This window comes from Aulonocara sp. 'chitande type north' Nkhata Bay, linkage group LG18 (assembly GCF_057382095.1).
Source record: "Aulonocara sp. 'chitande type north' Nkhata Bay isolate Kocher_YH1m ecotype deep benthic linkage group LG18, A_spYH_male_GT1.1, whole genome shotgun sequence".
In the NCBI taxonomy this organism is placed as follows: Eukaryota; Metazoa; Chordata; class Actinopteri; order Cichliformes; family Cichlidae; genus Aulonocara; species Aulonocara sp. 'chitande type north' Nkhata Bay.
In genome coordinates, this window is record NC_141361.1 from 12915 (window position 1) to 28118 (window position 15204).

Consider the following 15204-nt stretch of genomic DNA (forward strand, 5'->3'; position numbering starts at 1 on the left):
AGCTAGCTACCATATGGCTTTAGCTAGCAAGTGAAAAACTGAATCAGTGTGAGATTTAAATACAGTGCAGAATGATATCAGCAGAACCCCACAGCGCCTCTACCGTGCCTAGTGACAACCCACCCCCGTTTACCTAAATCATACATCTGTGCTCGCTGCATCTCAGTGTGACGTTCACCTGAAGCTGCTCAGGTAAGGTAATGGAAATCATGCCGCGTACAATAAAAGACACACAGACTGGTTTGGAGGATAATACTCGTGTTTACTGACAGAGAACTGTTAGTGCAAGCTTTACAACAGGAAGACGCTCTGCGAACAGAAACCCAGGCGTACGAAACTTGAAACGCTACAGTGGGGCGGAGCCACCAATCACCACGCAGTTCCCGCTCACACAGGCATCTGCAGCTGGGAGTACTCGTCCTGCCCCTCCTTCTCCTCCAGAGTGGGCTCCACGTCATCAGCGTCTAGCTGCAGGAGCAGAGGTCAAAGGTCAGGACGATGGCGCAAATGTTTTAATAGAGCTAAAAGCTTTAAGTTTGGAGCAGAAATGGTTAACGACGTCACACCGCCTCTGCAGGTGAGTGCTACCTGTGTTGTTATCACAGCTCAGTGCATTAAAACTCTAACAACCAATAAAAGTATTTTTATCATCAGCCTGAAATCTGATTGGCTGCTGAGAGAATTCTGGTTGAAGATGTGCCGTTCATGTGTAGGTTGGGTTCAGCGATCAGATCGTGTGACTCACGCTCTGCAGCTCTCGGCGGGAGAAGAGGCGGGGCAGCAGCAGCATCCTCACGGGGATGGTCAGCAGCAGCATGAAGGGGAAGGCCAGCGCTGCCGCTGTCGCCATGACGACCCACAGCAGAGCCAGACATGTCAGCTGGACGAGAGTGAAAAGGTGCATCCTCAAAGTCCGCACCTGTGAGACAGCAGAGGACAGGTGAGAAGCTGGGACGGCGGTTCAGACCGATAGCGCCGACGTCGGAGGCTGAAGCTTGACCTGGAAGCTCACCTGAAGGATTCGTCTGTGACAGCGGGGGGAACGTCCAGGTTTCTATATCCTGTTGTGTTTGCCTCATAAAGCTGAGTACACACCCACTCTGATCACCTACAGTATAATACTGACCGCTCTCGCTGTTGTTTGCTCGTTCCAACAGTCGGAGGTCAAACCTGTGGCTCAGCTGAGAATTATCAGACTATCTGGATTTGTTTGGCACAGTTTATAGATGTGAAATTATTTTGTACCTTTATTAATCGAGTATGACTGTCTGCACAAAGCTGGTTACAGTTTGGATATTTTCGTCTGTCTGTACATAATCTGTTCATAACTACTGGGCGACCGCTCAACGCAGTGAGCTAAACCGGCACCCGTGAGCAGACACGCCGGCAATACCTGCATCAGCATGCAGTTTTCCCTGCAGTGTCTGTGAGCCACAGGGAATGACTGACCTTGCGGACGTAGTTGTGGTTGGGGTGGTATTTTGGGGGCATCAGCAGCAAGATGAGTCGCTCAGTGAGCTGGATCCCATTCAGGGACATCACACCCATGTAGAGGAAGATCCCGAACAGGACTGCCAGCGGGATCTGACGCAGAACTTCGCCGATGACGATGGACAGACCTGACAGAGCAGACAGCAGGTCAGACGTCGCAGCAGCACACTGCGAGCAGCAGAAGCGGCACTGATACGCTCTACGGTAGTCGTACCTACTAGAAACGCCACCAAGAAGCCCGTCACCCTCTGCTCCTTCACCTCCTGGATGCGAGGCTTGTCTCCAGGGGCAACGGCTTTACTCATGACGGTCAGGGCATTGGTGTGAGTCACAGACCGAACTGTGGCGGCCGACAGCCAGGGCAGGCCGAACAGAGCCGAGACTCCGCCCACCACCACGATGATTAAAAGATCCACGTGAAAACCGGTTCCCTTCACCAGCATCCTCTCCTTCTTACTCACGATCAACCTGCAGGATAGCGCAGGAAAATGAAGGTCAGGGAAGGAAAACGGAGCAACCTCAAAGACTCAAAGACGAGGCTCAGAGTCAAGTAAGAATAGAAAAGAATAGAAAAGAGAGCCTTTACTCAGGACCAAGAGTCAAATAAGAATAGAAAAGAATAGAAAAGAGAGCCTTTACTCAGGACCAAGAGTCAAATAAGAATAGAAAAGAATAGAAAAGAGAGCCTTTACTTAGGACCAAGAGTCAAATAAGAATAGAAAATAATAGAAAAGAGAGCCTTTACTCAGGACCAAGAGTCAAATAAGAATAGAAAAGAATAGAAAAGAGAGCCTTTACTTAGGACCAAGAGTCAAATAAGAATAGAAAAGAATAGAAAAGAGAGACTTTACTTAGGACCAAGAGTCAAATAAGAATAGAAAAGAATAGAAAAGAGAGCCTTTACTTAGGACCAAGAGTCAAATAAGAATAGAAAAGAATAGAAAAGAGAGCCTTTACTTAGGACCAAGAGTCAAATAAGAATAGAAAAGAATAGAAAAGAGAGCCTTTACTTAGGACCAAGAGTCAAATAAGAATAGAAAAGAATAGAAAAGAGAGACTTTACTTAGGACCAAGAGTCAAATACGAATAGAAAAGAATAGAAAAGAGAGACTTTACTTAGGACCAAGAGTCAAATAAGAATAGAAAAGAATAGAAAAGAGAGACTTTACTTAGGACCAAGAGTCAAATACGAATAGAAAAGAATAGAAAAGAGAGACTTTACTTAGGACCAAGAGTCAAATACGAATAGAAAAGAATAGAAAAGAGAGACTTTACTTAGGACCAAGAGTCAAATACGAATAGAAAAGAATAGAAAAGAGAGACTTTACTTAGGACCAAGAGTCAAATAAGAATAGAAAAGAATAGAAAAGAGAGACTTTACTTAGGACCAAGAGTCAAATACGAATAGAAAAGAATAGAAAAGAGAGACTTTACTTAGGACCAAGAGTCAAATACGAATAGAAAAGAATAGAAAAGAGAGACTTTACTTAGGACCAAGAGTCAAATACGAATAGAAAATAATAGAAAAGAGAGCCTTTACTTAGGACCAAGAGTCAAATAAGAATAGAAAAGAATAGAAAAGAGAGCCTTTACTTAGGACCAAGAGTCAAATAAGAATAGAAAAGAATAGAAAAGAGAGCCTTTACTTAGGACCAAGAGTCAAATAAGAATAGAAAAGAATAGAAAAGAGAGACTTTACTTAGGACCAAGAGTCAAATAAGAATAGAAAATAATAGAAAAGAGAGCCTTTACTTAGGACCAAGAGTCAAATAAGAATAGAAAAGAATAGAAAAGAGAGCCTTTACTTGGGACCAAGAGTCAAGTTACAATAGAAAAGAATAGAAAAGAGAGCCTTTACTTAGGACCAAGAGTCAAATAAGAATAGAAAAGAATAGAAAAGAGAGACTTTACTTAGGACCAAGAGTCAAATAAGAATAGAAAAGAATAGAAAAGAGAGCCTTTACTTAGGACCAAGAGTCAAATAAGAATAGAAAAGAATAGAAAAGAGAGCCTTTACTTAGGACCAAGAGTCAGTCAAAATGAACGTCCACCCAAGCTTCTGTCGCCCACCTTAAAGCTGAGAAATACAGTAAAAACCAGGACAGGCTACTTCTCATCGCTAGCGTTTCACTGCCGTCCTTTATCATTTGAAGTTCAATGACACTGTCTGTCAGTGCTTGACACTTTATCGGTGGACCCCCATAAAAGTTAGTCAAGATTAAGAATTAACTCCCACGTAAAGTTTCTAATAAAGCCCAAGTGGTGTGTCTAAAATCTGAAATCATCTACGCTGTTATCTGGGACTCCATGAAGATGAGAATGAAGACGAGTATAGCTGGCAGGATGCTGGCGCCCATCATCCAGGCTGGAAACTGCCCATCCGACCCCAGAAGGGAAATCACCCAGCCTCGCTTCTCTGGGCTGGACACCGAGAATCCGCTGGGCACGTTCAGTTTCTGCGAGCAAAGGATGACGGCAGTTATTTAAAGCCCAGTACAAGGTTCCTTTTTTGAGGCTTAAAATGTGCTCTCCCCCACCTGAGTATAGGTGTCCTGCACACTGTAGTCCACCAGCACCATGATGAGGATGGCAATGGGGACCCCAAAGTCTCCGATGATCCTACGGAGCTGAAACACGCAAAACATCATGTGAGAGCTCAGTAGGTACCAGGAAGGAAACATCCAGATGTAGAACCAATGGGGCAAGTGTGGGTGCATCTGAGCTCATTCAGAACACCTGGATAGGAAGTGAAGCTGAGACACCGGTGGAGGTCTTTGGTGCGTTGTTTTGGGTGTACATCGATGGTATCTGACACTGTGATGGTCTATAACAGCTTAACATGTGTACACCTGTATTTACAGGTAACTGTGCTCATAAACACCAGAGCCTATTAGTTAAAGAAGGTGGGTCGTGTGCACGCAGTGACCCAGGAGCTCTTTTCAACCTTTTATTTACTTTACAAAATGTTTTTCTTTACATTTATACTGTCAGCTAAGCCACTCCGAGCCTTAATACAGCACAGAAGGGCTGAATTGTGGGACATTGAGTTTTTACATCCCCAAAGCTGGATTTGATCCCAGCAGACATACAGTGGAGAACGTGAGTGTTATGTGTGAACGCATAATGACAATGAAGGACTCTTCTTTGTGGATACCTTAACTATTTACACCTCAGCTTATCTAAACTGTATACTGAGCTGAACTTGCATACCTGCACTCTTGCAAACATGTGCTGTGTTTGTATGAATCGTTGCAGTTACAGTATCTTCCATCATTCTGTCCAATCAGTATATCTCAGGCTGTGAGGATGAATACACCTGGGCAAGCAGCCAGTCTGTCACAGACTTATGCTCACCTTACCACCTGCAGCCAGTTTAGAGTAATCACTTATCACACTGGTTGTGGAGAGAAACCAGCACATTGAGAAACTGGAGAAAGGACCCCCGAACTATGATCCCAGAGTGCTAACCAGCACACCACCGAGCTGCTCCGTGTGTACTTTCAATCTTTTAGATCTTAGCCTGCAGAACCTCGTATGTACTGTAATGTGTATATACCTGTATGTACCTGTGTTTGTGTGTACTGACCCTTCCAGGGAAGAAGGAGCTGTTCTTGAACTTGCGAAGGTAGAAGGCGATGAAATACGTTCCTGCCATGAGGACCAATGACAGCAGAGCAGTGTTCGGTTCTCCAACAACTTTCCCAGGATTCCCGGAGGCCATAGTGTAGTTGCAGTGAGATGGAGATTCAGTGTTGTTTCCATGGTAACAGTTATGGAGTGGATGCTCCTGAAAGATCTGAGAAAGACCACCAAAGAAGACATTGGCTAAAGTGTCTGTAACTACTTGATGGGCAGCAGGAAGCACTGAGTCTGTCTTGACCTCACAAGACGGAGTCTCCCATCTTCCACCCCTCACACCCAAACTGTTGAGATTGAAATGAACTGATCAGTGTTAGCTCCTGAAGTGCCTGAGCTGTTTCAGACTCTGTTTCCCTCTGCCAAGTGTGTTGAGTATCTACAATGGTGTGAAAAAAGTGACACCTCCCCCACCCACCCCCCGTAGTGATTTCTTTATTAAATAGGTCCTGCTTGACAAAGTTGAGTTGACCAAAAGATCCTCAAAGGCCAGACATCATGCTGTGATCCAAGGAAATTCAGGAACAAATGAGAAACACAGTAGATGTCTCAGTTGGGAAAAGGTTATAAAGCCATTTCTAAAGCTGTGAGACTTCAGTGAACCACAGTGAGAGCCATTATCCACAAATGGCAAAGACAAGAACAGCGAGCCTTCCCAGCAGTGGCCGGCTGACCATCCAAGAGGTCACAAAAGACCCCATAAGAACATCCAGAGAACCACAGGCCTCACTGGCTTCAGTTAAGGTCAGAGTTCATGACTCCATCATAAGAAATAGACTGGGCAGAAATGGCATCCATGGCAGAAAACCACTGCCGAGCAAAAAGAACGTAAAGGCTGATCTCAGTTTCCCAGCAAACATTGTGAAGATGCCCAGAACTTATGGGGAAATACTCTGGACTGACGAGAGTTGAACTTTTTGAGTCCCGTTACATCTGATTTAAAAGTAACACAGCATTTCAGAAAGGGAACATCATACCAACAGTAAACTGGGTGGTTGAAGTGCAATGTCTGGGGCTGTTTTGCTACCTCAGGAACAGGAAGTAAATGGAACCATGAATTGTGCCGTCTACCGAAACATCCTGAAGGAGAATGTCCGGCCATCTGTTGGTGACCTCAAGATGAACCACACTTGGGTTCTGCAGAAGGACAATGATCCAAAACACACCAGCAAGTCCACCTGTGAATGGCTTAAGAAAAACAAAATGAAGACTTTGGAGTCCTGACTAAATCACGACCTCAATAAGGTGCTACCCTCCAGTGTTGACGGAATTACAACCATTTTGGCCATAAAACACTCATTGTCAGTTATCACAAATGATGATGGCAGTTGTTGCTGCTGAGGCTGGCCCAACCAGTTATTAGGTTTAGGGGCAATCACCTTTTCACACATGGCCATATAGGCTCCCCTTAATCACCATTCATTTAGAAACTGCATTTTGTGTTTACTTGTCTTTGTCTAATATTTAAATTTGTTTGATGATCTGTTTCGGAGACCAAACAACCAAGAACATACAGGCGCAGGTATAATCTTCAAAAGATGGGCTTTATTATATCCCAAAAAAGACAAAGTTACCCCCAAAATTCAAAATATTGGAACCAACTAAGAACTAAGTCGGCCCATGAACTCGACTAAACAGAATTCTACTAAAAAATAATCTCGTAAGCCAACAAACTGACCTGCCCAAATAAGAGACAGCTCTATTAATATAGCAGCTGAATGAACCATTTTAAACATCAGAGGTGAAAATGACAAAGCTAAACTTAACAGGAAGAAACTCTATCCCCCCTGTGTGGTCACAACTAATGGTTAAGTCCAGTTTGTTGGCCTCTGCACTTAAACCAGCTCCACCCTCAGCCTCCTCTGTTACTCAAAGCAGGAAGGACCGGAGCAGCAGCCAGCTTTCTCAGAAAGACAGAAAGTGATTATTACAACATATACCCATAGTACCATGACAAACAATACAAAGTAAATTTGTTACCAAAATTGAACACTTGTGTGACAAACATTTAGAAAAACAGGGAATCGGGACGGGGGCCATGCTGGATGGATCGTGTGGACCGATCACAGTACATCTACATGACTCAAAGGTCCTTTTGTACTAAGCAAGTATCAACTCTATCTTCTGCTGAGCTACCTAAAGAAAAATGGAGAACTATGAAGAAGATTCTGCCTTCGTTTCAGTCCTCATTTTCATATCCTTTGAAAGAATATCTAAATGAAAGAATCTACGAATTACCTGAAAAACTTCTGAACTTACCTTGATCAGCTTGGCGAAGGTCTCATAGATAAAAATGAGAGAGATCAGGAAGGAGAAGATCTCCTGTGTGAAGCGTGAAACAAAGCGAACGAGTATGCTTCCCTCGAAGGCCACGGTAAGGACAACGATGAGCACCAGCCAGAGACCGATCCATGCCCGACCCGTCAGATACTCGATCCCATTAACTTTACAAAACTACACAGGAACAAAGAGGAGACAGGTTTCAGGAGACAGTCTGAAATACTTTGGTCTGATGTTGCTACAGTGGACAAAAAGACTGTTATCATAGATTAGACTGTCCCCATCTCAGCTCAGCCAATGTCAAGATGCTGGAAAACTGAACAACTCTCAGTAATGATGCACAAGCTTCTGCTGAGTTCTTTCACTTTTGTCAAATTTCTACAAAATTAAAATGTAGATCTAAATTAGGTTCTGTACATATAGGCACTGTCCACTGCAGAATTTGAAAGGCTGTTTGCAAACAGGAGATCACCGGATGTAAGTAAAAGCTTTTTTTTCAAGCTGATGTGTTCAAGGTCATTTTGATCATTTGCATAACTGAGGAGGAAAAGACAATTTCAAGAAAGCTTTGAGTCAAAAAGAAGTAAATCTACAAAACCTTGAGTTTAAAACGTTTCATTTAAATACAGGTTATATGCTGATGTGTCGACTTTGTGTCAGGCAATCTCACAGTGTAGAAGGCCTCTTCGAATACAAGCAGCGGTCCGGAGAAGCCAATCACCAGCAGCGGCTGAGCTCCCAGCACACTGAACACAATGCCCTGCAACGCAGTGGCCACTATCAGCTCCGACACACCGATCAGACCCTCCGTTTTCTCACCTGCAGGGATGAAGATCACAGATCCTCATATGGATCAAAGGTAAGGCGGCCTTTCTTCAGCCAAGCCTCGCCAGGTTCAGACTTACCAAGCAGTCCACCAAAGGTGATGGCAGGTGACAGTGCAGCAAAGTAGATAAAGATAATGGCAGCCATACACTGAGGGTTTAGAGCATCTCGGATGTCGCTGAAATACTGAGGATAGCGCCGCATAACGTCTTTGATGAGGCCTCCAAACAGACGACCTGACCTCCTCAACGGCTCATCACCAGGTTTGGAGGGAACAAGAGAATCTGCAGGAGAAGAGCAAGATTCTTTAACATTTTTGCACTGACATTAAAGCTTTTAGGAAACATGAATATTTTAATATTTAGGGAATAATAAACATTTACCATAAAAGCAGGCAACATGCAAATTTAATGCTCCAGGAAAACGGCTGATTCAGGCAAAACTCCCATCAAAAACCTGTTCTTTCAGCTCTTTTTCAGCTTTTATTACTCAGCTCTAACCTGCTCCTGAAACTGGACTCAGGCAGCTGGGGCTCACCTTCGTCCTGCTGAATGCTGGTCTGTTTCTCCTGAAGTTTGCTGCTCTGCTCCTCCCTCTTTCTGAGCATTTCTCGTTGGAAGTGAGCCACTGAGTGGAGCAACTCGTCACCGCTGACCTCAGAGGGCGGGAGGACGATGCTGCTGTCCAGAAAGCGGTTGATGGCTGTCAGCAGGTCTTGACGGTCGTCTGCCTGGTACGCCGCCTCATGGAAGTTCTAAAAGAACAAAAAAGATTGGACCTCATGATAATAGATGATGCTGATTAATATCTGGTGCCATCAGGAAGTATCTTACACAGTCTGCTGGCACTCACCTTGTCAGACATGAGTGTTGAGATAGAGCGTCCAATCTGATGGTAGTCAATGTTGGCAGTGGGCGGGCCCAGCAGGAGGAAGAGGAACCTAACTGGCACAGGAACCTCCAAGACAGATTCCAGCAGAACTGCCTCCTGCAGTCGCACAAACGCCATGGATGGCTGGTCCAGGAAACCCACACTGCCTGCAGACACATGAGAGTGATGCACTGAACCCAGCGAACATGCTCCTCCACACGGCAACACATGACCAAGAAGGTTATGCATGTCCATGTTCAGTCCTGTGAAAAAGGTTTTGGTACTAGGGAAGTGTAAGTCTTTGATTTTCATCTTTCTCCTTGTGCTACCCAACTAATCTTTAAAGATACAAGGAGATACAAGAAGCCATGCAGCAAACCCTCCCTGAGTTTTCTTTGTTGCTAGTGTTTGCACCGGTGTGATCGGTGTGATGCATACCTACGAGGACCACAGTGGCCTCAGCTCGCTCTGGGATCTTCTCCATTAGCTTTACCTCATGCTTGGATCTGGAGTGACAGAGCTGTGGGACTTCTCTCTGGACAAGCACAAAGTGAAGTCAGTGCCATACCAACAGGCTGACCTTCATGTCCAGCACATACATCTGACACCAGGCACTCTGAGGTGGAGGCTTCAGCTGTCTGATTGCACAGCATCTCCACCTAAAGTTCAGTTTTTACCTTGTTCTTCTCTCCATCAGCCTCCTTGTGATTGGTCAGGTTGATGCAGGGATCAGATTTTCCATTGTGTCTGTCGATAAGGTTGGCCATGTTTGCTGCAGAGATGTTCCTGCTGAATAAGCTGTGATCTTTCTCATCGCTGGGGTGACTGAGGAAAGAAGAAGAAATGTGCTCAGGAAAAGGCTGGATGGATGGATGGATGGATGGATGGATGGATGGATGGATGGATGGATGGATGGATGGATGGATGGCTGATGGATGGGTGGGTGGGTGGATGTTTGGATGGATGGATGGTTGGTTGTTTGGATGGATGCATGGATCGGTGGGTGGGTGGATGGATGGATGTTTGGATGTTTGGATGGATGGATGCATGTTTGGATGAATGGATGGATGGATGGGTGGATGGTCGGTGGTTTGGATGGACGGTGGATGGATGGATGGATGGTTGGTTGGTTGGTTGTTTGGATGGATGGATGGATGGATGGTTGTTTGGGTGGATGGATGGATGGATGTCGTCCTCATCACTGATGGGGACGACAAGGAGTACAGAGGACTGACTCAAGACTTTGTGGACTGGTGCCAGCTGAACTACCTCCAGATCAACGCCAGTAAAACCAAGGAACTGGTGGTAGACTTCCGCAGGCACAAGCATTCTCCACTGCAACCACTGAACATCCAGGGTATGGACATTGAGGCTGTGGACAGCTACAGGTACCTTGGTGTTCATCTGAACAACAGACTGGACTGGACTCATAACTCAGACGCCCTCTACAGGAAAGGGCAGAGGAGGCTGTACCTGCTGCGGAGACTCAGGTCGTTTGGGGTGGAGGGCCCACTCCTGAAGACCTTCTATGACTCTGTGGTGGCTTCTGCTATCTTTTATGGTGTGGTCTGCTGGGGCGGCAGCATCTCTGCTGGGGACAGGAAGAGACTGAACAGGGTGATCCGAAGGGCCAGCTCTGTTCTAGGATGCCCTCTGGACCCAGTGGAGGTGGTGAGTGACAGGAGAACGGTGGCTAAGCTGTCATCCCTGTTGGACAACGTCTCCCACCCCATGCAGCAGACTGTGACAGCACTGAGCAGCTCCTTCAGTGGGAGACTTCGGCACCCACGGTGTGGGACGGAGAGATTTCGCAGGTCTTTCCTCCCCACTGCTGTCAGACTCCACAACAAAGACTTTAACTGAACAAACACACACATCCACACATGTGCAATAACACTAAGTGCAATAATCTTTTCTGGCATCGTTGTATTTTTACTCAGTTGTATATAGCATTCGTATTCTATTTTTATCTTATTGTATATTTATTTTATTTTATTCTACTGTATATAGTATTTTATTTTATTCTATTCTGTACAGTTGTGTACTGTATTTATTCTTATTGTATTCTAATTTTTGCGTCATAACTTTTGCACTGTCCACTTCCTGCTGTGACAAAACAAATTTCCCACGTGTGGGACTAATAAAGGTTATCTTATCTTATCTTATCTTATCTTATGGATGGATGGATGGATGGATGGATGGATGGATGGATGGTTGGTTGGTTGGTTGCTTGGATGGATGGATGGATGGATGGATGGATGGATGCGTGGATGGTTGGTTGGTTGGTTGGTTGTTTGGATGGATGATGGATGGATGGATGGACGGATGGATGGATGTTTGGATGGATGGATGGATGATGGATGGATGGATGGATGGATGGATGGATGGATGGACGGATGGATGAATGGATGGATGGTTGGTTGGTTTGGATGGACGATGGATGGATGGATGGACGGATGGATGAATGGATGGATGGTTGGTTGGTTTGGATGGACGATGAATGGATGGATGGACGGATGGATGGATGTTTAGATGGATGGATGGATGATGGATGGATGGATGGATGGATGGATGGATGGACGGATGGATGAATGGATGGATGGTTGGTTGGTTTGGATGGACGATGGATGGATGGATGGACGGATGGATGGATGAATGGATGTTTGGATGGATGGACGGATGGATGAATGGATGGACGGATGTTTGGATGGATGGATGGATGTTTGGATGGATGGACGGATGTTTGGATGAATGGATGGATGGATGGATGAATGGATGGATGGATGTTTGGATGGATGGATGGATGTTTGGGTAGATGGACGGATGGATGAATGGATGGACGGATGTTTGGATGGATGTTTGGATGTTTGGATGAATGGATGGATGGATGGATGGACGGATGGATGAATGGATGGATGTTTGGATGGATGGCTGATGAATGGATGGATGGATGAATGGATGGATGGCTGATGGATGGGTGGATGTTTGGATGAATGGATGGATGGATGGATGTTTGGATGGATGGATGGATGGATGGATAGACAGATGGATGAATGGATGGATGTTTGGATGTTTGGATGAATGGATGGATGGCTGATGGATGGATGGATGGATGTTTGGATGAATGGATGGATGGATGTTTGGATGTTTGGGTAGATGGACGGATGGATGAATGGATGGACGGATGTTTGGATGGATGTTTGGATGTTTGGATGAATGGATGGATGGATGGATGGACGGATGGATGAATGGATGGATGTTTGGATGGATGGCTGATGAATGGATGGATGGATGAATGGATGGATGGCTGATGGATGGGTGGATGTTTGGATGAATGGATGGATGGATGGATGTTTGGATGGATGGATGGATGGATGTTTGGATGGATGGATGGATGGATGGATGGATAGACAGATGGATGAATGGATGGATGTTTGGATGTTTGGATGAATGGATGGATGGCTGATGGATGGATGGATGGATGTTTGGATGAATGGATGGATGGATGTTTGGATGGATGGATGGATGGATGGATGGTTGGTTGCATGGATGCACCTGTGACGGAGCAACAGAGCTCCCAGAACATTGGCTCGGTCTTCAGCTTTAATCTGATCTGAGATCACCATCTGTTCCACCACCTGCTGAGCAATCCCTGGTAAAGTCTTCTGCTTCAGATCCAGGAGTATGGCCCCTGAAACCACACAAACGTGAGAGGGTTGGGAAGTCAGCGATGGGCGGCGTCTGTTTGCTTTGTCTCGTGTTTATTCCCTTTTATTTTTCTTCCATCTCTGTAAATCAGTAACTTGTAGATGTTGAATATGGCCACAGAGTGGAGCCCCCTCCTGCTCCCTGAGCTGACAGTTTCAAACACTGATACAGATTGTTATCATATGTAACCAGTGAAATTCTTTTTATGGAGGCCTGACATATATATATCACAGTGGCATAGTCCTGGAACCAAATAGTTTTGACAGCAGCGCCCAAACAATATCATTGGCATTTACACCAAGGTGACCCAGAAAGTGAAGTTTTTTCCCTGTTCATCAAGAAGTCCAGCACTGCTGCCATGCATACCTATCACAAAAAGTCCTTCAATAAACCTTCTTGTGCAGCCATCAGCTGATTGATCTTTAATATAACTGCAACATGGGGAAAGCTGTTATTGATAACTACTTTGATTCTGTATGTGAATGTTTCATCTTCAAGTTATTATGAAAGCTAACTGAATTTAATCTAAGGCTTCAGATTAGCAGATGGTGGGACTTGAGTACATGTGTAGCTCCTGAATGGGCTTCAATCAAGGTAGAGTGGAGGAGGCGGCCCTGACTTGGCCATATACACTCACAGACAGGAAGCTGTCCACCGGAGGGCAGCAGAAAGCCTCCGGCTCCTCCTCACCTTGGGCCATTGTTTTTCTAAGCTCCAGCAGAGAACGGAAGGACAGGGAAGCAATGTGAGGTCTCCCCCAGCGCTCTGTCTCCTCCTCCACCTCCTCCTCAAACTTGATCCATCGAGCCGTCTCCCTCCACTGCAGCTCCTGGTTCCTGTCGATCACCAGCTCGTTCAGCTCCACGAACACCTGGAATCACAGAGGACAGCGAGTCTAAAGAGGACGGCGCCATGGCGTGCGCTCACACACAGAGACTCTAGCCAACGATGAAACATGTCAGCACTGAGCTCCTGAACATTTTCACAGAGAGCCGGACTGATGAAGCTCCACAACAGTTACAGATGCTACTTCTTCTTCCAGCTGCAGTAATCTTCATCAGCACATATATCAGTACATCACTATAATAAAGCAAGTCAGAGCACAAACTGAGTCACTGAACACGGTCAACAGAAGCTAAGTCAGTTAAAACCAGAGCCAGTCCAGAGTTACTCTCACATCTGTCACATCTGTCGACCTTCATGTTCACATATTAAACCTAATGCTGTGATTAATTAGGCCCAAAGCAGACTAGAAAACTGAAAACAGGACCAAATGGCTCACATGACCGTTTTTTAATTTGGCACAAATGTAGTTCAGCTGGTGTGTTTGGTAGAAAATCAAACATAAAACAAGAGAAATCAGAATAAAACTAAAGAAAGAGACAAAACAAAGTTAATCCAAACTGAAGCTGGCACGTTAAATCACTCTACCTTATTTTGTCGACTCTTTAGGTCCAAACCCACCATCCTGAAGACTGGAGCACACTGAGTGGAGAGAGGAGCTCGCCTCAGAGTTTACCTAGCTCTACCTGTCTGACTCTGCCTGTCTGACTCGTTCTCATTAAGACAGAGTCCAGTTTGTCACCTGTTCACAATGGCACCTGGATTAACGCACTCAGACTCTCGGCTCATCTTTCGTCCCTCCTGTCAGCCTCACTCTAGTTGTTTTGTTGTGAGAATCACATCATGTGGACCACCTGAACTGGCTCACATGAACTCACCTGAACCTTCTTTAATCAGGTTTAATCCCACAAATACATGACATTCCTGTAAACCTTGCGCTCTGTCGCCAGCTTCAACCTGTGTGTGCGGGATTGTTCTAGCAGAGTCGGATAAACACGAGTCAGAACTTCCACAAAAACGCAGCAGTGACCGAATCCGCGAGGAGTAAGAAGTCAGTGAAGGAAGTGCGAGCTGAAGTAAATCAAAAGAAAAGCACGAAAACAAACTCATCAGGATCAGCTGCCAGCAGTTTAGTCTCAGTTTAAGTGAAGCTGAAGACGATTACATTTGAAACATCAAAATTAGTCAAATCAGAGGAAGTGAGTGAAAAGGGTCAGAGGGACAGGTGTTTAAGTTGAAGCAGCAGGATGTGTGGTTAGAGCACAGTTCAAAGGTCAGGCCTCAGAGGGTCAGAGTGGTGATGAGGATTGGGCTCAAAGTGTTTATGTTTCCTATAATAATGACTGCTCCTTAGCCCCGCCCTCTGACCTCATGAGGTGTACGGTCCGGTCGCAGGTGCTGGTTTGACCAGCTGACCGTCGGATCTTTGGTGGCGTGGACGATCGGTCCTCTGGAGCTCCGCCTCACCAGGTGCCGTCGAACGGCTGGAACGTCATCTAGTCGGTGACCTGCGGTGGACACAGATGTCCCATATTTAATGCTGGCTGTCAC

At 45.5% G+C, this 15204-nt stretch overlaps 1 protein-coding gene across 4 annotated transcripts in view; it reads right to left on the reverse strand.

The window, feature by feature from the left end:
* Positions 1-250: 250 nt before the first annotated feature.
* slc4a2a (solute carrier family 4 member 2a) overlaps positions 251-15204 on the reverse strand; it is a 34640-nt gene continuing 19686 nt past the window's right edge. For 3 of the 4 annotated variants that reach the window (XM_086273613.1, XM_086273614.1, XM_086273612.1), the window contains exons 6-22: positions 15022-15161; positions 13501-13681; positions 12658-12793; positions 9780-9927; positions 9541-9637; positions 9085-9269; positions 8770-8986; positions 8313-8516; positions 8078-8226; positions 7387-7581; positions 5078-5287; positions 4029-4118; positions 3781-3947; positions 1706-1959; positions 1450-1619; positions 746-919; positions 251-468 (exon numbers count right to left, since the gene is read on the reverse strand). In XM_086273613.1, coding sequence (XP_086129739.1) covers positions 388-468; positions 746-919; positions 1450-1619; positions 1706-1959; positions 3781-3947; positions 4029-4118; positions 5078-5287; positions 7387-7581; positions 8078-8226; positions 8313-8516; positions 8770-8986; positions 9085-9269; positions 9541-9637; positions 9780-9927; positions 12658-12793; positions 13501-13681; positions 15022-15161 — 2798 coding nt within the window. In that variant the 3' untranslated portion in view covers positions 251-387. Of the gene's footprint in view, positions 469-745; positions 920-1449; positions 1620-1705; positions 1960-3780; positions 3948-4028; positions 4119-5077; positions 5288-7386; positions 7582-8077; positions 8227-8312; positions 8517-8769; positions 8987-9084; positions 9270-9540; positions 9638-9779; positions 9928-12657; positions 12794-13500; positions 13682-15021; positions 15162-15204 lie in introns of those variants that run through there. The other variant, XR_015126257.1, reaches the window with a different exon arrangement.